The 25,759-nt window shown below is 36.4% G+C and overlaps 1 protein-coding gene across 16 annotated transcripts in view; it reads right to left on the bottom strand.

Moving 5' to 3' along the window:
• LOC127871554 (WD repeat and SOCS box-containing protein 1-like) overlaps positions 1–25,759 on the bottom strand; it is a 229,476-nt gene that overhangs the window by 29,332 nt on the left and 174,385 nt on the right. For 9 of the 16 annotated variants that reach the window (XM_052414599.1, XM_052414658.1, XM_052414607.1 and 6 more), the window contains 5 exons: positions 23,203–23,427; positions 12,100–12,324; positions 10,443–10,599; positions 7,490–7,890; positions 1,393–1,628 (listed from right to left, as the gene is read on the bottom strand). In XM_052414599.1, the coding sequence (XP_052270559.1) occupies positions 1,393–1,628; positions 7,490–7,890; positions 10,443–10,599; positions 12,100–12,154 (849 nt within the window). In that variant the 5' untranslated portion in view covers positions 12,155–12,324; positions 23,203–23,427. Of the gene's footprint in view, positions 1–1,392; positions 1,629–7,489; positions 7,891–10,442; positions 10,600–12,099; positions 12,325–15,352; positions 15,693–16,067; positions 16,482–23,202; positions 23,428–25,759 lie in introns of those variants that run through there. The other 7 variants (XM_052414665.1, XM_052414684.1, XM_052414648.1 and 4 more) reach the window with 5 other exon arrangements.

Genomic DNA, 25,759 nt, shown 5'->3' with positions numbered 1-25,759 from the left:
CACCTTAATGTCAAGCCATACGTTCTGACCAAGTTTCACCCTGAGTGAGTCATAATTGTGACCCAGATTAATTAGGGTGGTAACAGGGTTTTCATAAGATTTGACTTGGTGCAGGGCTTTTTTTAAGCGGACGCATGCTTGCCCGTGCCGGGTTAAAATCGCCGCGGGCAAGTGATTTTCCAAAGAAGATAGTCCGCCGGGCAAGTCCGTTTCGTATTAGCATAATTGCGGTATTTTTTCGACTTTTCCCCTTGTGTCTATTTATTTTCTTTGGGTCATTATATTTTTTTATCAAGTACAAGTAAAACGAGATTTGATTGGTCGCTTGGGTTGTATAAGCCAATCTAAACGCTCAAAACAAGTTCTACTCGGCAGACGTTTCAACATGGGGGACGGTAGCGTCCAGCCGATCTTTTCTATTTTTAATAACTTGTATGTTACATATTCACAGTTAAAAATAGTGAGAAACTCTTCATCAAAGACATCAACATGATTTTCAAACTCTGAACAATTATTTTCACAGTACTATTTTAAGCCCTCCCCCCTTTTAATCTATACCATAACTTGTATAGATATAGTGAAAAGTATACCGTTTTAAAATTTTAATAGTAATAAACTCTTCATATGTATTGTATTCAAAAGTGACTATTCAATGAAATAAAACTGTCCAGATTTTGTTTTGTTGACAACTTTATATTATAAAAACGATTATTATTATTTTTGATACATTGAATATAGCTGAAATTAAATCTAGCATAATAATGGATGTGCATCAATGCTTTAAAGATCAAATTACAATAAAAAATTGACTTCAAAATAGGGCAACCAGTTTTTAATGAGGGCAAGTAGATGTTCAAAGTAACTTGCCCCCTGGGCAAGAGAGTGTCAATTTCTTATGTTAACCCCTGTTGGTGACATAGATTTTGGATGCATGTGACCCATTTGAAACTCAGCCAAGATAACAGCCAAGTCCAGACAAACATTCTGACCAAGATTAAAGCAAAATAGCAAATGTAATAATTTTTTTGCCAATATAGTTTTTTAATTTGACCCACTGACTCTAAGGTATCTATTTAACACTTTGAGCATTAATGTTTCTTAAAATGCTAAAATAATTAAAATATATATTGAATTTATCTTTCATCAAAAGACTCAAACTGTTTGTTTACTAATTTAACATACCTAATTGTCTCACATAACTTTTTACTACTTTTGCATATTTTTTAAAACTATTTTTAGAGTATTTTGACATCTGCATGTTGTAGTTCCCATATTTTTTAACCCGTCTGGCCATCCCCATCATGTTTTACTTTCCATTGCATCTGAAATAAAAAACTTGTGTCTATGTTCCAGTCAACAAGTCAAAAAAACTCTTATTTTGAACAAACTCACTTTTTTCTGCTGGCCAACTGCTGCCACCTGTTCGCCATTTGGAGACCAACAACAGGACCATACCATGGTGTTTTCTGCAAAGCGAACAGTCTTGTACATGTTGCCGTCATCGTTCAGATCCCAGAATTTCACAGTGCAGTCGTTGGAACATGAGACCAAATGGAAGGAGCCGTCTGACGTAAAGCTGAGGTCACGCACAATTGACTTGTGGTCACTAAGCTCAAGAAGCATGGTACCTGAATCAGGGAATCAGTAAATTTTCTAAGTATGCAATCAAATTCACATAAATTGTTAAACCCTTTCCCACTCAGAGGAAAAGTGAAAATGGCTATGTGCAAACAGCATAAAACCAGAACAGCCTGCGAATAACTCGCAGTTTGTTCAGGTTTTATGCTGTTTGAAGCTCTTCAGTAACTAAGGGTTTGAAATGAAACCTTTAAAACTTGAATCTAGTAAGAAAGGTCTTTAATTAAATTTAGCATTCTAGGGGATTACAGATGCGTAAAAATACGTTTCTAAGTGGTAAAGGGCTTTAGAACAGTATCATGCCTGCACCTACAAGGAGCAATATCACATAAAAATTTTTTTTTGAATATTATTGAATATACTATATTTATATAGATAATTTTTGGTTTGCTTTTGCAATATAATTGATTCATATTTAGTATATAGTTTATTCATATTAAAGGGCCTTTTCACAGATTTTGGCATTTTTTAACTTATCATTTAATAAATGCTTTATATCGATAAATGTAAACATTGGATCGTAAAAGCTCCAGTAAAAAATCAAGAATAAAATTAAAAAAAGGAAAAGAACATTGCCCGGACCAGGTTTCGAACCAGTGACCCCTGGAGTCCTGCCAGAGTCCTGAAGTAAAAACGCTTTAGCCTACTGAGCTATTCCGCCGAGTACATATACTTGAAGTATTTTATACCTTATACAAGCAATCTTCGTAGTTTCACAAAATTTAACGACAAAAACAGAACTCTCCAAATTATTCAATCGTTTCGCGTTGCAACGCTTTATAATTTTTAGGTTTTAAAATCGTCAAAAGATGCATATAATGGCTATATTAGACCATGGTAAATGTTCAGTATTACTGTTTCCTCACAAATATCATAACTAAAACGAAAATTTGCGAATCTGAAACAACTTTTTTCAATTTTGTCAATTTACCAAAGCGTGAAAAGATCCCTTTAAGTAAGGAATTATTTTTTGTCTGAAATATTTAAATTGGAGAAACAAATATAATACAGTTTAATAAAAGCTACCCAAAGTCAGAAAATGTGCATAATAAAGTTTAAGCATCTTCATTTCTGTGTGATAATACAGTATGCTCTGTGTGCCTAAGTTCGATCACATTAAACTTTGTATCTGCGCATGCTCGACATCAACAACGATAACTGAAAACTTGCTATGGTATTTAGACATAGTATTCAAAACTGTATACAAACTGCCAAAAAAATGAAATATAAACAAATAAAACGGTCGTAAACGGTAAAAAACTATCTATTACCCCACATGATATACGTCACTGAGAAGCACTCCTACATGTAAGTTCGACTAGCTGTCTTGATGACGTCACAAATGGGGGCTCAGTCACATGGGGTAGATAAATAGTTATTTGCTCACACGAATACTTAAGCTAGGAGCAGGTCATTCTAAAGTTGTTTTTTTAGAAAAGAAAGGTTATTCATATATTTTGAAGATTATTGTAATGTGTGTCTTAAATATTTATTAAAATTAACAACAAATAACAATTAAGAAGGTAACAGAAAAGAACATTAAACACTCATAAACACACATTTGTAAAGTTACCAAACATATTTACATTATAATACGATATTTTTCCTAAACACAATGTGGACATAGGAATGTCTCACCCCTTCTAAAAGCCGTTTTTTTGTTGCAACTGCGCTGCAGTAAAGAGCTTAAATTTAACAATAAACGTCTTAATTGGACGTCTATTATCTTAAAATCATTTAATGAAATGAGTCGATCTAATTTATGAATGCCTCCTTATGAGTCCCAGGTAAACAAAGCGCTTATTTACGGAGAATTGCCTTACCTCCCATGAATACTGCAGCGTCCCTGGCAATTTAGAAGAGTATTTTGATGGATGTTTTATGAATTGGTGATTTTAAGATTAGAATATAAGTGCGATAAATGCATGCAAAATGAGGTATCGATAATTTACATAATTTAAGCTTTGTTATTCATAAAAACCTGTTTAAACCGCATTTTTACGAGAGGTTGATGGAATAACGACTTCTGTTATGAGTTTTTGCAGGAAGGCTGGCGCATGATGTAAGTGCTGGTATTCGAAAATACGTCATAAAAAAGTGATCGAACTTAGGCACCTGATCGAAATTAGGCACACAGAGGATATATAGGAAAATGCACAATATAACAAAAAGGATTGACACTGAAACAATAATTCTTATTGAGTTTCTCTTCTTGGGGTCATATATACACAAATAAATGGCATCGTTTTAACAAGAGGGCCTGAATGCAGGCTTTTTCCGCCCTAAATCACGGGTCCGAAATTCGGCCCCTTTCCCAATGCAAATCTGGTTGTTTTTTTCCCAATTGAAAAAAAAAAATCCCAATTCCAAAAAAAAAAAAAAAAATTTTTTTTTTTTTTTTTTTTTTTTAACCATAAAATATATAAGTTAACCTGATCCGGTGTAGAAAATAGACAGTATTGCATAATTAAATTATCTGTTGCCTTGAATTTGTTTTAAAAACTGTAATATATGTTAATGATTATTTAAGACTTTCCTTATTTTCCTCAAAATCCGGCGCTTCGCGCGATTTTTTTCAACTCAAAAAAGGCCAGGCCTTTTCCCCAAATTCAGATTAAAAAACCTGCACTTATCACACATGTTCATAATATTTTGTAAAATTTTAATAAGTTATCAAAATAGTCGTTATTTACCAGTTAAAGGCTTCTTTGAAATATAAGAAACACTATTTACATGCAATAATTTTTCCCAATTGAGCCAATTTTGCCATTATTTTTTTCCCCAAAATTGGGGTTTTCACGACGCGAAATTCCCAAAATTCCAGTGTGGCGTTTTCCCAAAATGGAGCGGAAAAAGCCTGGAATAGCCCAAAGTCGCTCACCTGAGATTCAAAGGAACTGACCTGTTCTGTGCGGCCCAAGATGTCATTAGAACAATATGTTCATACCAACTTTCATGACTAGTGAACACCCTGGCAGCCATGTTTTTCAACAGACCAGAACCATTTTCATACACATCCAAGATATAATTTAAACAAATATACTGACAAAGTTTCATGAAGATTAATAAGTCCATATCAGGAAAAATGCCCCGCCCACTGGTGGCCATTTTTTTCAAGCAACTGGAACCACTTTCGAACTTGTCCAAAATATCATTAGGACAAATCTTCTGACAAATTTTCATGATGATCGTACAATAAATATGGCTTCTAGAGTGTTAACAAGGTTTAACTATAGCTATATAAGGAAAAATGCCACGCCCCCTTGGCGGCCATGTTTTTCCACCAACCGGAACCGTTTTCGTATTCATCCAAGATATCATTGGGACAAATCATCTGACCAAGTTTCATGATGATCGGAAAATAAATGTGGCCTCTAGAGTGTCAACAAGGTTTTACTATAGTTATATAAGGAAAAATGCCCTGCCTCTGGCAGCCATGTTTTTCAACCAACCTGCATCATTTTTGAACTCGTCCAAGATATTATTGGGGTGAATCTTCTGACCAAGTTTCATGAAGATCGGACAATAAATGTGGCCTCTAGAGTGTTAACATGATTTTACTATAAGCCATATATAGCCATATCAGGAAAAATTTCCCGCCCCCTGGCAGCCATGTTTTTCAAGCAAACGTAACCATTTTTGAACTCATCCAAGATATCATGGAGACCAATCTTCTGACCAAATTTCATGAATCAAATCAATAAATGCGGCCTCTAGAGTGTTCACAAGGTTTTACCAGGCCTTTTTCTGTCTATTTTGGGAAAAATTACCTAGCAAAATCGGGATTTTTCGAGTCGCGAAATCTTCCAAATTGGGAAAAAAATTCATCGACAAAAACATTATTTGGAAAATTATTTTTCTGATTTTTTCTTATTAAATCAAATGTTTTCATATATAGGTATTGCCAAAAATGCTAAGAAAGTATTAAAATGTTTTGTTTTTTTACCATGCAATAGTCATTGTCCACTGCTAACGTAAGTATGTGTATGATAAAAAAAACACAGACTTTGTCATGCTTGAAGTTCAAATAAAATACATAGCTCGATATGTCATTAAGGATTTTTTATGAATATTCAATGTCGAAGGACCTGCATCCAACATTTTTTTATTCAAAGTGGCCAAATCTGAAGGCAACCATATTTGATACACAAAAGTAAAGTTGAACATCATAAATGTTCATTATTGATATATTAAGAAGCTACAAAGGGTAGTGACTCTGAATCTGGCAGTGGCAAATGTTCATCACTTGCTTGCTAATGGGCGAGTCAGATTTTTATTTTTGGGTTAACTGTAGATTGACTGGAGGTAGTATTTCTTCACAAAACATTCAGTTTTTGTGTGCCTTTCGAGTCAATTTTTCATATTTTACTACCATATTACTTCGAATTATGCGACATTTTTTAAACGGCGTCCGATTTCCGCATTTTTCTTACCCAAATTTACTCTTTTGAACCACAGTAACATTGAAAGTGAAACTAGTCCACATTTATTTACATCAGACCATCGATATCCATTCTCAACCAATTTACAATAATATATGCCTACAAATGTTTATCACTTGTTGTATACATACCTCATAATTCTGAATAATCCGGCACTTCAATATTTAAAAGCTAATTCTGACTGAAAATAACCGTAAATGTGTCTTAAGAAATGCATAGACACAACCGACCGCCATTTTCTCAGAAGTCTCAAGATCGCAAAATTGCACTATGGAACACTCGATATGATGACTTTTTTACGCATTGACACATTAAAACACGGCGCCTGATTATTTAAAACACGGTACCTACCGGGAAACGCATTTTTCGGCTTAAATTAATTCAGGTCGGAAATTGAGAATTTTTTTTTATAATTGAGATAGGCAGAAAAAGGGCCTGTTTACTAAAGCCATATATAACCATACAAGGAAACATGCCCCGCCCCTTGGCAGCCATGTTTTTCAAGCAAACGTTACCATTTTCGAACTCATGATATCCAAGATATCATTGAGACCAATCTTCCGACCAAATTTCATGAAGATTAGACAATAAATGTTGCCTCTAGAGTGTAAGCAAGGTTTTACTATAGCCATATAAGGAAAACTGCCCCGCCCCCTGGCGGCCATGTTTTTTCACCGATCTGGACCATTTTCAAACTCGTCCGAGATATCAATGAAATCAATTTTTGACCAAGTTTCATGATGATTGGGCAAAAATTTTGACTTCTAGAGTGTTCACAAGTTTTTTCTATAGCCATAAAAGAAATACTGCCCCTGCCCCTCCCCCTGGCGGCCATGTTTTTAAACGGGCCTAAATCATTTTTGAACTCAACCAACATATCATTTAGACAAACATTTTGACAAAGTTACATGAAGATTGGGCATCAAATGTGACTTCTACAGTGTTCACAATGTTTTTCTTCTTTATTTTGACCTAGTGACCTAGTTTTTGACCCAGCATGACCCAGTTTCGAACTCAGTCGTGGTATCAATGGGACAAATGTTCTCACCAAATTTCATGAAGATCAGACAATAAATTTGGCCTCCAAGGCGTTCACAAGGCAAAATGTTGACGACGGACAACACATGATGGACCAAAGCGATCACAAACGCTCACCATGAGCACGTTGTGCTCAGGTGAGCTAAATATGATTGTTTATGCCTGACATATCAAATGTGAGAACTTAAGTTAACATTTTTTTATGAAACTGAACCAGTGAAACTCAGGCCTCAACTATGCAAAGATGTTTTGGACATGTTCACAAGGACCCTGCAACAATAAAACCCACATTTCTTACAGGTACTCTGACACCAGAGTGTATGTTCAAGTACCCTGCCACAATAAACCCAACATTTCTTACAGGTACTCACCAGAGTGTACGTTCCACAGCTTAATCTTGCCACAACGAAGTCCGGTGGCCAGAATGAGGTCACGGCGAGCATTGAAACGCATCCAGATGTGATTCATCTCCGACATGCTACTTCCAAATGCCATGCACCACACGACATCCATGCAGTCGATTCGGAAACATTGCCTGTTCTCCTCACCTTGTTTGATTACACTCTTGGAGTCACTAGCACTACTGCTTTCCACTTTTATTTCATCACTATCTATCACTTCTGTATCACTGACGTCAGCATCAGTGTCATCTTCTTTGTTCACTATGTCACTGCGCGGTGATAGTCTTGGCAGGCTATCACTGATAAACGGTTGCTCTGTAGAAACCTCAGAGAGATTGTCATAGCTTCTATTCCTCACTGGCTTGTTAACTCTGAAAATGATTTCATGATTGTATGAGAACAAATCTTATTAACAAGAGCACCGCCTTGCGGGTGCAGACCGCTCATCTATTTTCTTTTTAAAGGTGAAGGGACTCTCATTTTCAATCACAAAGGAGGGAGGGGTGGAGTGAAGAGGGGTGTATAGTGTGGGGTGTGGAATTTATTACATTATCTTCCAAAAATGCGAAAAAAAAAACACAAAAAAAATCGCGGTGGGGGGTGGGGGGGAGTGGGGGGGATTCTTTGGTGCGATGGTTGGACGGTATTTCAAACATAAAATAATAAAAATAAATATTTGTGTTTTTAACCGTTTCAAAAAAAAAATAAAAATTGGGGGGTGGGGTGGGAGGGGGGGGGGGTAATAGTGTGAGGGTGTGGTGGTAATTTGTGGGATGATCTGTAAAAAAAAAAAAAAAAAAAAATTAGGGGGGGGGGGGGATTCGGGTGGGGGGAGGGTTGGGGGTGGGGGGGGATTCTTGGGTGCCATGGTTGGACGGTATTTCAAACATAAAATAATAAAAATAAATATTTGTGTTTTTTTAACCGTTTCAAAAATAAAATTGGGGGGGGGGGTATAGTGTGAGGGTGTGGTGGTCATTTGTGAGATGATCTTAAAAAAAAAATTAGGGGGGGGGGAGGGGGGGGAGGTGGGAGGGGGGGGGGGGGGAGGGCACGGGGGATGGTTTGGGTGGAGTCTATTGTGGTATGTCAAGTAAGAGTAGTTTTGTCAGAGTATCAATCAAATCTAATCATAAATAAAGAAGTTATGGCAATTTTAGCAAAATTTAATAATTTAACCTTGAGAGTCAAGGTCATTCAAAGGTCAAGGTAAAATTCAACTTGCCAGGTACAGTAACCTCATGATAGCATGAAAGTATTTGAAGTTTGAAAGAAATAGCCTTGATACTTAAGAAGTAAAGTGGATTGAAACACAAAATTTAACCATATATTCAAAGTTACTAAGTCAAAAAAGGGCCATAATTCCATAAAAATGACAACCAGAGTTATGCAACTTGTCCTTTTACTGTCCCCTTATGATAGTTTGCGAGTGTTCCAAGTATGAAAGCAATATCTATGATACTTTAGGGGTAAAGTGGACCAAAACACAAAACTTAACCAAATTTTCAATTTTCTAAGTATAAAGGGCCCATAATTCCGTCCAAATGCCAGTCAGAGTAACATAACTTTGCCTGAACAGTCTCCTTATGATAGTTAATAAGTGTTGCAAGTATGAAAGCAATAGCTTTGATACTGTAGGAATAAAGTGGACCTAAACACAAAACTTAACCAAATTTTCAATTTTCTAAGTATAAAAAGGGCACATAATTCTGTCAAAATGCCAGTCAGAGTTACATTTCTTTGCCTGCACAGTCCCCTTATGATAGTTAGTAAGTATTGCAAGTATGAAAGCAATAGCTTTGATACTTAAGGAATAAAATGGACCTAAACACAAAACTTAACCAAAATTTTCAATTTTCTAAGTATGAAAAGGGCACATAATTCTGTCAAAATGCACGCCAGAGTTATCTAACTTTGCCTGCCCAGTCCCCTCATGATAGTAAGTAAGTGTACCAAGTTTGAATGCAATAGCATTGATACTTTCTAAGAAAAGTGGACCTAAACGCAAAACTTTACCAAAATTTTCAATTTTCTAAGTTTAAAGAGGGCACATAATTCTGTCAAAATGCTCGCCAGAGTTATCTAACTTTGCCTGCCCAGTCCCCTCATGATAGAAAGTAAGTGTACCAAGTTTGAATGCAATAGCATTAATACTTTCTGAGAAAAGTGGACCTAAACGCAAAACTTAACCGGACGCCGACGCCAACGCCGACGCCAAGGTGATTACAATAGCTCATAATTTTTTTTCAAAAAATAGATGAGCTAAAAATGATTTTATACTTTCACAACAAACAATGGTATAAAATTTACAATTGTACTCTTAAACAAGAGCTGTGGTTGTGAAACACAATGCCCCGTACTGCGCTTTGAGGCTGCACGTCAGCTATTTAAAAAAAAAAAAAGAAGACCTTTGACCTTTAAAAATGTGCAGCTCCATGAGATACACATGCATGCCAAATATCAAGTTGCTATCTTCAATATTGCAAAAGTTTTGACCTACCTTAAAGTTTTGGGACACACACATACAATTACAGACAGGCCAAAAACAATAAACCCCTGATCATTCAATTCGGGGGGGGGGGGGGGGGGGCATAAAAACAAAACAATAACAAGACCTTGCTGGCACTAAAATGCTAGCCTGAATTCACTGTTTGATCTTAGCTGGAAGTTGTTTTTGAAATGTTCAAAAAGGAAACAAGTTTAAGACCCCTGCACGTGGATAATTAACAATAATTACTATAATATGAAATAGTCATAATAAATATTAAACACAATTAATAGCTCTAATCTTCAGGCAGACATTTTCAGAAAACCTTTCTTTAATCCAATCCCAGCTAAGCTTGGATTTCAAAACCTTGAAAGTAAAAGTAGAAAACATTTCTATCAAATTACCAAGTCACACACACAAATACACTGCACTCACAATTTCCCCTCCTGCCTTTCCCAGGGCAGCAAGTAGATAATGCCTCCACCCTGTGACCATGCCACATACGAGCAGTCAGGTGCCCATGCTACGGACCAATTCTCACAGTAATGACTCTTGAAGATTGCAGACTGGACCTCAGTCTTTATTCCAGAACCTGAAAAAAAGGAGCAGTAAGACAATCACATATCAACTTCTTAGATCAATTCTTTAATAGGAATGTTACATCCCTTAAAACAAACATGCGAATTTCGCAGTTATTTTATACAAGATTTAGTTATGAGACTACCAAAAAAAAGAGACATAAAAGAGTTTAGACACATGACTTCTGAATTGAGGCCATGAAAGTTTGTAAATGTAAATATGAGTCAACCTATCTTGTTTAGCCTTATATTGTGGAACGCCTATGTTAGTTTTTGTTAAAGAACAAATGGGCAGTGCTCTGTGAAAAGGGGGTTTAATGAATGTGCATAAAGTGTTTCCATGATTAGCCTGTGCAGACCAGGAATGACACATTACTCTTTCATGATATTTTTTTTTCAAGAAAGTCTTTTCTTACCAAAAATCCACAATGGATGATTGAATATTAGGGCTCAAGTAAATGTACAACAAGATGTGTTTGTGAAACACTATGTCCCCCCCTTATACCTTTGACCTTGAAGGATGACCTTGACCTTTCACCACTCAAAATATGCAGCTCCATGAGATACATATGCATGCCAAATATAAGTTGCTATCTTTTATATTGCAAAAGTTATGGCCAATGTTAAAGTTTGACGCAAACAAACCAACAAACAGACAGGGCAAAAACAATATGTCCCCAGTATACACGTATACTGGGGCACCAGTATACACATATACTGGGGCACATAAAAAGCACATTAAGTCACTAACAAGTTACAATATTTACCAGATTTCTTTTACATATAAAAGAAATCTTCCTGACCCTTCCTGCCCACCTCCATCCCTTTCCCCTCCTTTAGGCCAAACTGCCTTTTATTGGCCTGGTTACATTCCTCATTTCCAACAGCTACATCCATATTTTTCAATGTTCACAATCAAATTTTCTCTATACTTGGATTATTATTAGACGTTACATACCCTGACCTAAGACTTGGGAATTAAGTTTGAGTCAAATGACAAAACCTTAGCTTTTTCACAGTTGTTTTAGTAGCCTTCACCCCATATTAATTTGAATCATACATATTGACACACACTTAAGCCGTCTACAAGGTGTTTTCCCACTACACAATTGTACCACTTAGATACGCATTTTGGCCCATTTGTTGTCCCTCAGATAGTTACATTTAATTAAATACCTTTCTAAATCTTACTATATTAAAGTTGTACAGGCTTTATTTCCAACCCTTAGTTGAGCAGCAAAGATGAAACCTGAAAAGACTGTGAGTTAGTAGCAGGCTGTTTTGGTTTAATGCTGGTTGCAAGTCATTTTCACTTTGCTACTTATAATGGGGGAAAGGGTTAATATGTTGTGACTTTCTGCATTATATAGTAGTAGGATATTGAACCATATTCCAGCAATGGCAGATTAAGATATACATTTTTTCCTTTCTTTTGATCATCTTACACAAATTTAGTGTGCATTTGTAACAGCATGCATGACCTACACACAAAATTACAAAGAGTTCATACTCACCAAGGTCCGTAGCTTCTGCTTTACAAAAGCTTCTCGGAGTTTCGTCTTGTGTCATTAAATTTGTAGATTCTATGCTAACCAGTAAGACTAGAAATCCACAGACTGTAGAGGTAGATTGCTCAGTGCTTCCACACTGTGACACAATTACTTCAGGACAATGGATCACTTAGTAGAGACACTGTAGCGACCAGTTGATTGCTCTACCTTGCCACTATGCAGATAAATCTGTAACATATTAAATGAAAAATATACTTTAAATAGAAACATGGAAATGAGGACAACAATATTTACAGTAAATCACCAGACCCTTGACTGGTTTGCAAAAGGCATCTGCCCCTACATTAACATTGTTAAAGACTGAAATAGGATGATTGATCAAAGCAAATAGTTCATTGTCCGTAACTCCACCTTGTTGACAGAACATACTGATAACAAAACTAAAATTTCCAAACTAATAATTGAACCTCGTTCTGTGAAAAGGGGGTTTAATGCATGTGCTTATAAAGTGTCGTCCCAGATAAGCATGTACTGTCTATAGTCCATATAAACGGACTCCCAGAGCCTTTGATAATTTTTGCTATGGCGGCTCTGGCGGTAATGTAACGACTCGCCCCCTTAACGACTCGCCCCATAAGGACTCGCCACACTTTTTATAACGACTCGCCTCACATGTATAACGACTCGCCCCACATATATAACGACTCGCCCTATCAAAATAAAATGTGATATTATATATTATGGTAATATAAATGAAATCAATTCAAAATATGAATTTAAGGTTCGGCATTGTTTGATAACCATCGTTCAGCGGTTTTTTTGCCTTATACCTGACCTTATATATGTCTATTGCAGGCAAATTCTGAAAAGTAATAATTTTTATTTTATGATGGCTTTTTTTACATCTTTGTTCAGTGACAATATTATCATAAAGCAAGACTATTGGATATCGGCACATTTGTCTCATGTCATACTTTCCTTTATATTTATAAAAAGAAGCAAAGGCTAAGATCATATCGACAATTAAAGATTCCCAGGTTAAATTACTCAAGAATTTAGGGATTATCGTTATACTGAATACACAACACACGTTTTAAAAATCTTTTTTCATATTATAAAAATGCGTATCAGTCCTTTTGTGTTTTTCACACAAACTTTACTTTAAAATGCTAAACAAATGGCGTTTCTTTTAAATTTTGGTGTAAACAATTAGCGCGGAAAGTTTTCAATGGTTTCAAATAAACATTAAATGCTAATTAAATGGCGGTTCTTTTAATTTGTAGGTGTGAACAATTATTGCGGAAAATTTGCAATGGTTTCAAATAAACAAGAAACCATTTGTGATAAATCAATTAATTCCACAATTTGTTTAATTACTTTAATGGTTATAACTTTAATTGAGTAATACGTTCCACTGCGGAGTCAAGTATTTATCCCCACGCTTTTTGAAAAAAAGGTGGGGATATTGTGGTTATCTCCGCCGTCCGTCCGTCTGTCTGTCCGTCCTGGCCACTATCTCCTCCTACACTAAAAGCACTAGAACCTTGAAACTTACACACATGGTAGCTATGAGCATATTTGCGACCCTGCACTATTTAGAATTTTGATCTGACCCCTGGGTCAAAAGTTATAGCGGTTGGGGTGGGGCCGCGTCAGAAATTATCACTCGTTTTTTTAGGTTATTTTGCATTTACTTCTTTATTTCTACACCGATTCACTTCAAATTGATACTGGACCTCTCTTATGACAGTACGGTCAATCTCAACCATGCATGGCCCCATTCCCAACCCTGGGGCGCCCCGCCCACATAGGCCACACCCACCAAAAATTTCCATTTACTATAATTTTTTCATTTCTACACGGATTCACTTCAAATTGATACTGAACTTTTGTTATGACATTAGGGTCAATCTCAACTATGCATGGCCCCAATCCCAACCCTGGGGCGCCCGCCCACATAGGCCACACCCACCAAAAAATTCCATTTACTATAATTTTTTCATTTCTACATGGATTCACTTCAAATTGATACTGAACTTCTCTTATGACATTAGGGTCAATCTCAACTATGCATGGCCCCATAACCAACCCTGGGGCCCCGCCCACATAGACCACACCCACCCAAAATTGCCTTTACTATAATTTCTTCATTTCTACACTGATTCACTTCAAATTGATATTGAACTTCTCTTATGACAATACAGTCAATTTCAACTATGCATGGCCCCATTACCAACCCTGGGGCGCCCCGCCCACATAGACCACACCCACCCAAAATTGCCTTTTACTATAATTTCTTCATTTCTACACCGATTCACTTCAAATTGATACTGAACCTCTCTTATGACAATACGGTCAATCTCAACTATGCATGGCCCCATTACCAACCCTGGGGCACACCTAGGTCAAACATTCGGCGTGGGGATACGCGTCGGCCTCTGCCGCGCCATTTCTAGTTAAAGATGTAAACATGATTAAAGTATAGTAATGTAACAATAAAAATGATGGGGCAAGTCGTTATATATTATATACGCAAAAACAAAGTTATGTTACTGTGGTAACGCATAATATTAATTGCAAGAGTTGATAAAATTCCAGGTGTAGAAATCATGCAGGATGCAATACAGTATTCCAGTTTCTGTTGAAAGTTCCTGAAAAAGGTGAAAGTTAAAGTAAAGCATTTTAACAAATTTCATCAAACTTCTAATTTGCCAAATCTTAAGATATTTTTTCAATACCCCACCAGTTTTTACCGACTTAAAACACAATAAAATCGAAATTAAATAAAAATCCTACCATATAAGTAATGATGGGGTGAGTCGTTATCTATGTGGGGCGAGTCGTTATCTATGTGGGGCGAGTCGTTATCTATGTGGGGCGAGTCATTATAAAAAGTGGGGCGAGTTGTTATGGGGCGAGTCGTTAAGGGGGCGAGTCGTTAGTAAACCCTATAAACGCTCTGGCAACCCATTGGGTTATAAAGCTGATAGTTGAATTATTGCAACTAGTATAGTTCTGGCTACCATAACTTTAAATGTCGCTTTTTATGATTTTTGACTGGCGCGACTTTACAGGTCTGTCAATACTATATAAACTGTACGCTGAAGTTTCTTTAGCTACAACTAGTACAGTCTAATGCAGTTCTAAACATTACAACACAGTAAAAAAGTACATTAACTTGATTAAGACAACTGAGATGTTAAAGTGGTCTGCAAGACTTTTAAATAGGTCCGAAAGAGTTAAAATATTACGTTACCTTTCACAGTCACAACAAGGAAATTCCTCGTCCAAAACACGTCAACACAGCTAACGAAAACACAGCGGTGATGAAATACACTCGAGATACATGTCATTTATAAATAACTACGCTAAAGTTGTTCCGTAAATAGTTGATAAGAAAAATCCCTTCAAGATTCGTACTGTTTTGTGTTATTCGTTTCTTTTTCAGTAGCGAGAATTCTAACACGATTTGTCCAAACGAACTTATACTGTCAAATTTAACGACTGACCGAGTTAGCGGTGCAGCCAACTATTATTGGAATTAGGCCAAATCAAGGGAAGCAACTGTAAATATATAGAATATTATGTGAGTTTTGGATGAAGATCAAGTTTATCATCAATCGTGATACATACATCGGCTATCTCGGATTCCTCCGTAAGATTGATTTATGAAATAAATCGTCTGCTGATCCAGAGTGGCGAGGCTGAGAACCGATGTAGCGCGAGGCTTGCCGAGCGCTACCATGGTTCGTGCCGAGCATGATAAACTTGATCTTTATCTAAAACTCACATAATATTTTATTTATCCTATTATTTCCTCCCTTTTTCCACTACAATGATAAATGTAATAATGATAAAATATCGCATTTTTGACTATTTTATCTTTCCGTAGTTGACAAAAACAGATTCTCCATTTTTTGGAAAAACCCAAATCTGATCTTAAAATAGCGATAGCTTAAGTTTATACGAACGTTGTTATTCTATCGATTTTCATCTGGTAATAGGATAAAACACAAAATCCGTATAACAGCTGACAATGACTGTTGGGAAATTAACATGAAAAACACACACACGCGTGTCGCGCTCGCACCATCAAAGGAACTTGTTAACTTTTCGTACGTATTTATACAGTATACGTTTGCTTCGAAGTGTTCTCGAAAACCAAAGCAACACCTTCGTAAAACGTTGAGTTTTTGGGTCACGTGACAGTTTTTGTTCATTCACAGTGAATGCGAAGGTGTGTCTTAACGCCTGAAGATTTCATTCATTACTCGGGTCTGATCGACAACGATCTCACGCGAGTTGTTAGCTAAAGAAACTTCAGCGTACACAGGCCCGTAGCCAGGGTTTTGAAAAGGGGTTGCGAATTTTTGCCATCGACGATTGTTATTGAGCAACGAAGGGGCGAATGGGATATTTTATTTATTTATTTATTTTTTTTTTTGGGGGGGGGGGGGGATGATCCTCCTGCAATCGGGGGCTTTGGAGGTCCACCCCATAGACAATTTTAAAAATAAAAAGTAAACTCCTGCATTCTGGTCACTGTTTAAATGTATTAAGAGACTGAAGTTATAGGGCATTTTTATATGAAATATCACTTTAATTGACCATACTCATTGACCGATCGACTTGAATATGATTTAACATACATGTATACCCCACCACGTTTTTTAATAACCACCTTTTTTCGATCAGTCACGGAAATACATCATTTTATACGGTGCACACTTTGTTTATATATACATATGCAACAACAAATTTATAGAATGTAAAATCAACAATAAGAACGGTATAAAATATCATTATTTATTTGAGTCTTGGAACCTTGATAAAATAGGTGTGTTTTACCATTCCAACATTCTACCATTCATAAATCGAGAAAATAAAATGGAAATATTTGACTTTTTTCAAAACAATTGTTTGTCGGCTACTATGGATAGTACCAGAGGTCTAGAATTGCTCTAAGCGTGCTAAAAGTGTATTATTCAACAAACACCGATTAACAAAACTGGGTCTTCTCTTATGTGCATCAATACTAAAAAGGAATCAAAATGGTATAACTGGTTACTTTATTTTTTTTACTATTTTTAACAAATTAGTTATGTTTTTCTTAACGAATTTCAGAAACATATAACACGTAAGGCTTCATTAAGAATTTAAGACCTTACAACCACAAACTACTGGCCCTGTGGTCTCAAATTCCTTAATAGCTAAAGAAACTTCAGCGTACAGTTTATATAGTATTGACAGACCTGTAAAGTCGCGCCAGTCAAAAATCATAAAAAGCGACATTTAAAGTTATGGTAGCCAGAACTAATTCCTTAACAATGTATACCAGGACGTTGAAGAAAAAAGATGTACTTATTTGCCCATTATATGCTCAAGATCCGTCACAGTTGATGAAAAGTAAACTTTAACGTCCATCTGATCATATGTTATAACGTTTTATCCCACTTTTACAGCGAAATCGGTTGATTAAAGCCCCGTTGATTAAATTTCATCTATAATCAACGGCAAGGCTATAATCAATGGCACGAAATGACGTCATCAACTGCCGAACCGGGACTACTTTTTCCCACGCACCTCGTCACCTGTATTTGCCAAGTGCATCAATAATAAAAACAATCTCAAATGTGTGTCAATCTTTATGACCTTAAAACAAAGGAAAGTAGCAAAAACGAGTTTTTTGGCATTTATTGTCATTAAAACCTAGTATTAGGTAAATTTAACACTATGCAAATAGATTCTGTTGTTGTTGCTCCCCTTTGAAGAAGTCAGTTCGAGTTGCTCCCCTTTGACCGTAGAAAACAATCGTCTGGACCAAGAAATCCTGTGTTCATTTACAAGCTGTACTCGGATATGCGTCCATCTGATTTTTCTTCAAAGCATCTTTTCTACCTGGCAATACGCACAAATGACACTGCATCCCGGTGATTCTTGCGTCAACAATTGGGTGTCAACAAGTTAGGTCAGATGCTGAAGGCCATGGCAAAACACCGGCTTTCTCAAGCACAAGAGAATAACGAACCACTCAGTTCGCAAATTACTGGTCCAAAAACTTCGAAATGCAAACATTCCAGCCACTGAAACCATGGCCATAACAGGGCACAAAAATGTCCAGTCCATAACCAATTATTCAAACATATCTGTTGAACAGCAGCAAAAGTGATCATTCTTGCTCAGTCCAGTAAATGTAACAATCCAACAGATTCCTCTTGTTCACCTTCATGCACCGAAACTATGGCCGAAATGCAGCCTAGACAACCACTGTCTACCGTCGAACAAGTTGATCTTCATGTTCGCCCCACCCAGTCACTTCACCAGCAAATGTCTTTCTCTAGTTCGAACAACTTTGCCTCACAATTCTTTGGTGCTACGTTTAACATTCAAAATGTTAATGTATATAATTAGCTTAAATCCAAGTAATCTTTGTTATTTCGTCACGAATAACCACATATTATAACAAAGAAGCAAATATTGTGCACCTCGTGATCGACTCGATAGTTTGATATCGAAAGTGAATTGTGTGTGGTGTTAGGCTACGTTGTAAACAAATGTAGTTCCTTGTATATAACAACTTAATGTAATATTGATATCATAAAACTTAAAGATTTGCAATTCAATATGATTAAAATTGTGATTAATAACGCTCGACACTTTGTTACAGAACGACATTCTGATTTAAAAAAAAATGATTATTTGATCAGCGGTTATTTTTGGAACGCGGAGTAATACACTGACCTTGGTTACACTACAGTCATTATCAAAGTACGACAAACACCCATGAAAACTTATTTTGTTTAAATAAAAAAGTTTACTGAATAAAAAGTGGGATAAATAGAATAATAGGTTAGTGTTGATTATAGATCAGGTTTATCATGCTCGGCACGAAAACGAAAAAGCACTCGCCAAGGCTCGTGCTTTTTGTTTTCTAAGCCTCGCATGATAAACCTGATCTATAATCAACACTAACCTATTATTCTCTATTTAAATTCATTATAACAACTGTTTAAGAATACCTAACGTCAAGCTTGACATAATTAAAACATTGTGGAAAGTTATGTATGTGGAGCAGAACAGATGCCATTAAGTGTTGGTAAACTACAAAAAAAAGCTTCATTGCTTTGTAACAATGATTTGTTTTCTTGTCATTCAACAAAAAAAAATATCATGACTTGAGCATAGCTGATATTTTTTGCTGGAAACCCCTTTAGAGGATCCGAAAATGGTTGTACGAGGATATAACAAAAAGACAACGAAGTTTGTCGAAAATGCTTTGCACAATGTGTTCTTGTTATAAATCGTGGTATAATGCAAAGTTATTAACCAGTGACTCATTAGTCTTCGGCAATAGTCGAAGGGTGTTCTTTGATTTCAGTCAAGTAAAGATTCAGTTGAAGGCATATAACATCAACTGGAAAAGAGACGCATCCAATGAATGCTTAGAATTAATTATTTATTTGCTTTGAAGATATCCTATTTAGTTGTAACGAGGGTAATTGGATATTGGAACGAGGCTGATTTAGAAATCAACCATACAAATATGCTAAAACTATGCTGTTTTACACAATTTGTATGACCAGTGAAACCAAAAAGCTTTCTGTATCGTAAGTTTTCGGAAGCTGACATAACATTCCGCTAATAATCATCTAAAATGTATTTTCTTTTTTATAAGATTATGTGTTTATTCAAGTTAATCAAATTGTTTTCCAGCCATTTAGAAAATTGTCGAAAAAGGTTATTGGACTGGGATTTCAACCCACAATAAGTAGGCTTCTACATTTTGTTATGATATCTATTACAGTTATAGACATTAACAACGATGACAAAAGTTACAAAACAATCATTTAGTATCAAATAGTTATAAATAAGTATCGATTTTATACGGATTAGAGTTCCTGGTTAATAAATTTACATTATACAGAAAACAAATATCTATTTGTAACAAAGATTCCAATTTCATTTTGCGGGGACCAGCTTCTTAGATCTTCTCAAATTTTGCTGTCACAACTTCTGTTGATTTCAACAATTCTACGGTTAAAACTTGTAAATAAAAATCACGCGCTATCTTGGAAATGACTTAATCGAAAACATTAATTATATGGTGACCTGTCGGTTGCATATTGAATACAATATTATTTTAACGCTTAAATACGAATACTCACTCGGATCCTGGAAAAAATAAATAACCGTTTTTGCGTCCAATAAAGTTGGGTACAGCTTATAGTACAATTTTTTTACTTGTCCAAAAAGATAGGGTGCGAATGCACCCAACGCACCCTCCCCCCCCCCCACTGGCTACGGGTATGGTACAGTTTATATAGTATTGACATGCCTATAATGTCGCGCCTGTCAAAAATCATAAAAAGCGACATTTAAAGTTATGGAAGCCAGAACTAGCGAGTTGTGTATCGTGTTTTTTATTAAAATTTGACCAGCATTTGTAAAAATTGAAGTTATAGATCTATGGCTGTTCAAAGCGATGCACTCCGTTTTCGGGTGATGTTGAGTTGGGCATCTATCACGGGTGGTTTATGACCTCATGCTCGTATTTAGTATTTACAGACGGCACAGTATCTGATCATAACGAGATAATGGGTTTGTGCTGAACACAGGGGCTATTAAACCACAGATGTATCAATAAACATGAGAGATTCAAACAGCAGGATAAAAAAAACTCTAACAAAGCCTGTTGAATGAGTGCAAAAATGAAGAAAAACAAGTACTTTAATCAAGACAAATTTTTAAATGTATTTACACTTATAATGTGAAGTACATATTTATTACTTATTCTGACAATCTCATATTGTGTTTTCTAAATCGTTACATCGCCGAATGTTAAAAGAGTAAAAGGCTGAAATCAGATGCGGCGTTGCGCGGGGCTATTGTGAATGGCTACACGTTCAGTACTGGAGTTTTATTAGGCACGTGACTTTGCGTTTGGCCTGTTGTGAAAAGGGTTTATAGCTTTAGAAACATACAAACCTCACAAGACTAGTATACATCCTCATTCTATCCAAGGTCAGACATACAATGGAATTCACTAACCCCCATATACATAAGGCAGCAACAGTAGAAGTGTTTCATAACCCTTACTCCTGTGACTGTCATTGCCCCCCCCCCCCCCTTATCCACCTGTAAACACTAACCATGTAAATAATGTCAAACTAATCCCAACTGAGCTCCTGTGTACAGTTTTCATCACTTAACCAACAGACACAGGCACACAATCTTTTATTTAGAAGGAGTGATGTATTGGAAGAAGAAGAAAAGGGATGCAGCAGTGCGATTTGTTACAGTATTAACGGCGAATTCAGAGTGAAACCAGATCACTGGTAGTGAGTGTGGTATGGGCCTAGCAATCAGGACGTCTTGGATTTGATCCCTACTGTGGGACTGTTGATTCTCCAGAGGAGCCTGGCACTTTTCGGGAAGGAGTAGAAACGATTTTCTCTTACAAAAAGGCGATAGAGATACAACAGTTTCACACTCAACTCTCAACATTAACAGTTTTTTGTATCCCTTTATATTTGGCAAATTGTCAGCGCCATAGCGTTTGTACTTAAAAGGCTTCTTCCTCGAGTTTAGTAATTACTACCTTATTATATTATGTGCACTAGTACATGTTATATAGTATAAGTATCTTTGTTCCCTATCCTGACTGTTCAATCAGTGGAATAATGACCTTAAAGGTGCCTTTTCACAGATTTTGGCATTTTTTAACTTATTCATTAAATGCTTTATATCGATAAATGTAAACATTGGATCGTAAAAGCTCCAGTAAAAAATCAAGAATAAAATTAAAAAAAGGAAAAGAACATTGCCCGGACCAGGTTTCGAACCAGTGACCCCTGGAGTCCTGCCAGAGTCCTGAAGTAAAAACGCTTTAGCCTACTGAGCTATTCCGCCGAGTACACTTACTTGACGTATTTTATACATTATATAAGCAATCTTCGTAGTTTCACAGAATTTAACGACAAAAACAGAACTCTCCAAATTATTCAATCGTTTCGCGTTTGCAACGCTTTATAATTTTTAGGTTTTAAAATCGTCAAAAGATGCATATAATGGCTATATTAGACCATGGTAAATGTTCGGTATTACTGTTTCCTCACAAATATCATAACTAAAACGAAAATTTGCGAATCTGAAACAACTTTTTTCAATTTTGTCAATTTACCAAAGCGTGAAAAGATCCCTTTAATGCATAGCACCCGCAAGGTATCATGGTCAGAAAGAGAATCTCTCTCTCTCTCTCTCTCTCTCTCTCTCTCTCTCTCTCTCTCTCTCTCTCTCTCTCTCTCTCTCTCTCTCACATAAAAAGCACATTAAGTCACTAACAAGTTACAATATTTACCAGATTTCTTTTACATATAAAAGAAATCTTCCTGACCCTTCCTGCCCACCTCCATCCCTTTCCCCTCCTTTAGGCCAAACTGCCTTTTATTGGCCTGGTTACATTCCTCATTTCCAACAGCTACATCCATATTTTTCAATGTTCACAATCAAATTTTCTCTATACTTGGATTATTATTAGACGTTACATACCCTGACCTAAGACTTGGGAATTAAGTTTGAGTCAAATGACAAAACCTTAGCTTTTTCACAGTTGTTTTAGTAGCCTTCACCCCATATTAATTTGAATCATACATATTGACACACACTTAAGCCGTCTACAAGGTGTTTTCCCACTACACAATTGTACCACTTAGATACGCATTTTGGCCCATTTGTTGTCCCTCAGATAGTTACATTTAATTAAATACCTTTCTAAATCTTACTATATTAAAGTTGTACAGGCTTTATTTCCAACCCTTAGTTGAGCAGCAAAGATGAAACCTGAAAAGACTGTGAGTTAGTAGCAGGCTGTTTTGGTTTAATGCTGGTTGCAAAAGTCATTTTCACTTTGCTACTTATAATGGGGGAAAGGGTTAATATGTTGTGACTTTCTGCATTATATAGTAGTAGGATATTGAACCATATTCCAGCAATGGCAGATTAAGATATACATTTTTTCCTTTCTTTTGATCATCTTACACAAATTTAGTGTGCATTTGTAACAGCATGCATGACCTACACACAAAATTACAAAGAGTTCATACTCACCAAGGTCCGTAGCTTCTGCTTTACAAAAGCTTCTCGGAGTTTCGTCTTGTGTCATTAAATTTGTAGATTCTATGCTAACCAGTAAGACTAGAAATCCACAGACTGTAGAGGTAGATTGCTCAGTGCTTCCACACTGTGACACAATTACTTCAGGACAATGGATCACTTAGTAGAGACACTGTAGCGACCAGTTGATTGCTCTACCTTGCCACTATGCAGATAAATCTGTAACATATTAAATGAAAAATATACTTTAAATAGAAACATGGAAATGAGGACAACAATATTTACAGTAAATCACCAGACCCTTGACTGGTTTGCAAAAGGCATCTGCCCCTACATTAACATTGTTAAAGACTGAAATAGGATGATTGATCAAAGCAAATAGTTCATTGTCCGTAACTCCACCTTGTTGACAGAACATACTGATAACAAAACTAAACATTCCAAACTAATAATTGAACCTCGTTCTGTGAAAAGGGGGTTTAATGCATGTGCTTATAAAGTGTCGTCCCAGATAAGCATGTACTGTCTATAGTCCATATAAACGGACTCCCAGAGCCTTTGATAATTTTTGCTATGGCGGCTCTGGCGGTAATGTAACGACTCGCCCCCTTAACGACTCGCCCCATAAGGACTCGCCACACTTTTTATAACGACTCGCCTCACATGTATAACGACTCGCCCCACATATATAACGACTCGCCCTATCAAAATAAAATGTGATATTATATATTATGGTAATATAAATGAAATCAATTCAAAATATGAATTTAAGGTTCGGCATTGTTTGATAACCATCGTTCAGCGGTTTTTTTGCCTTATACCTGACCTTATATATGTCTATTGCAGGCAAATTCTGAAAAGTAATAATTTTTATTTTATGATGGCTTTTTTTACATCTTTGTTCAGTGACAATATTATCATAAAGCAAGACTATTGGATATCGGCACATTTGTCTCATGTCATACTTTCCTTTATATTTATAAAAAGAAGCAAAGGCTAAGATCATATCGACAATTAAAGATTCCCAGGTTAAATTACTCAAGAATTTAGGGATTATCGTTATACTGAATACACAACACACGTTTTAAAAATCTTTTTTCATATTATAAAAATGCGTATCAGTCCTTTTGTGTTTTTCACACAAACTTTACTTTAAAATGCTAAACAAATGGCGTTTCTTTTAAATTTTGGTGTAAACAATTAGCGCGGAAAGTTTTCAATGGTTTCAAATAAACATTAAATGCTAATTAAATGGCGGTTCTTTTAATTTGTAGGTGTGAACAATTATTGCGGAAAATTTGCAATGGTTTCAAATAAACAAGAAACCATTTGTGATAAATCAATTAATTCCACAATTTGTTTAATTACTTTAATGGTTATAACTTTAATTGAGTAATACGTTCCACTGCGGAGTCAAGTATTTATCCCCACGCTTTTTGAAAAAAAGGTGGGGATATTGTGGTTATCTCCGCCGTCCGTCCGTCCGTCCTGGCCACTATCTCCTCCTACACTAAAAGCACTAGAACCTTGAAACTTACACACATGGTAGCTATGAGCATATTTGCGACCCTGCACTATTTAGAATTTTGATCTGACCCCTGGGTCAAAAGTTATAGCGGTTGGGGTGGGGCCGCGTCAGAAATTATCACTCGTTTTTTTAGGTTATTTTGCATTTACTTCTTTATTTCTACACCGATTCACTTCAAATTGATACTGGACCTCTCTTATGACAGTACGGTCAATCTCAACCATGCATGGCCCCATTCCCAACCCTGGGGCGCCCCGCCCACATAGGCCACACCCACCAAAAATTTCCATTTACTATAATTTTTTCATTTCTACACGGATTCACTTCAAATTGATACTGAACTTTTGTTATGACATTAGGGTCAATCTCAACTATGCATGGCCCCAATCCCATCCCTGGGGCGCCCGCCCACATAGGCCACACCCACCAAAAAATTCCATTTACTATAATTTTTTCATTTCTACATGGATTCACTTCAAATTGATACTGAACTTCTCTTATGACATTAGGGTCAATCTCAACTATGCATGGCCCCATAACCAACCCTGGGGCCCCGCCCACATAGACCACACCCACCCAAAATTGCCTTTACTATAATTTCTTCATTTCTACACTGATTCACTTCAAATTGATATTGAACTTCTCTTATGACAATACAGTCAATTTCAACTATGCATGGCCCCATTACCAACCCTGGGGCGCCCCGCCCACATAGACCACACCCACCCAAAATTGCCTTTTACTATAATTTCTTCATTTCTACACCGATTCACTTCAAATTGATACTGAACCTCTCTTATGACAATACGGTCAATCTCAACTATGCATGGCCCCATTACCAACCCTGGGGCACACCTAGGTCAAACATTCGGCGTGGGGATACGCGTCGGCCTCTGCCGCGCCATTTCTAGTTAAAGATGTAAACATGATTAAAGTATAGTAATGTAACAATAAAAATGATGGGGCAAGTCGTTATATATTATATACGCAAAAACAAAGTTATGTTACTGTGGAAACGCATAA

The sequence above is a fragment of the Dreissena polymorpha genome, chromosome 1, assembly GCF_020536995.1.
Source record: "Dreissena polymorpha isolate Duluth1 chromosome 1, UMN_Dpol_1.0, whole genome shotgun sequence".
NCBI classification, from domain to species: domain Eukaryota; kingdom Metazoa; phylum Mollusca; class Bivalvia; order Myida; family Dreissenidae; genus Dreissena; species Dreissena polymorpha.
This window is presented reverse-complemented; position numbering and strand designations above follow the sequence as displayed.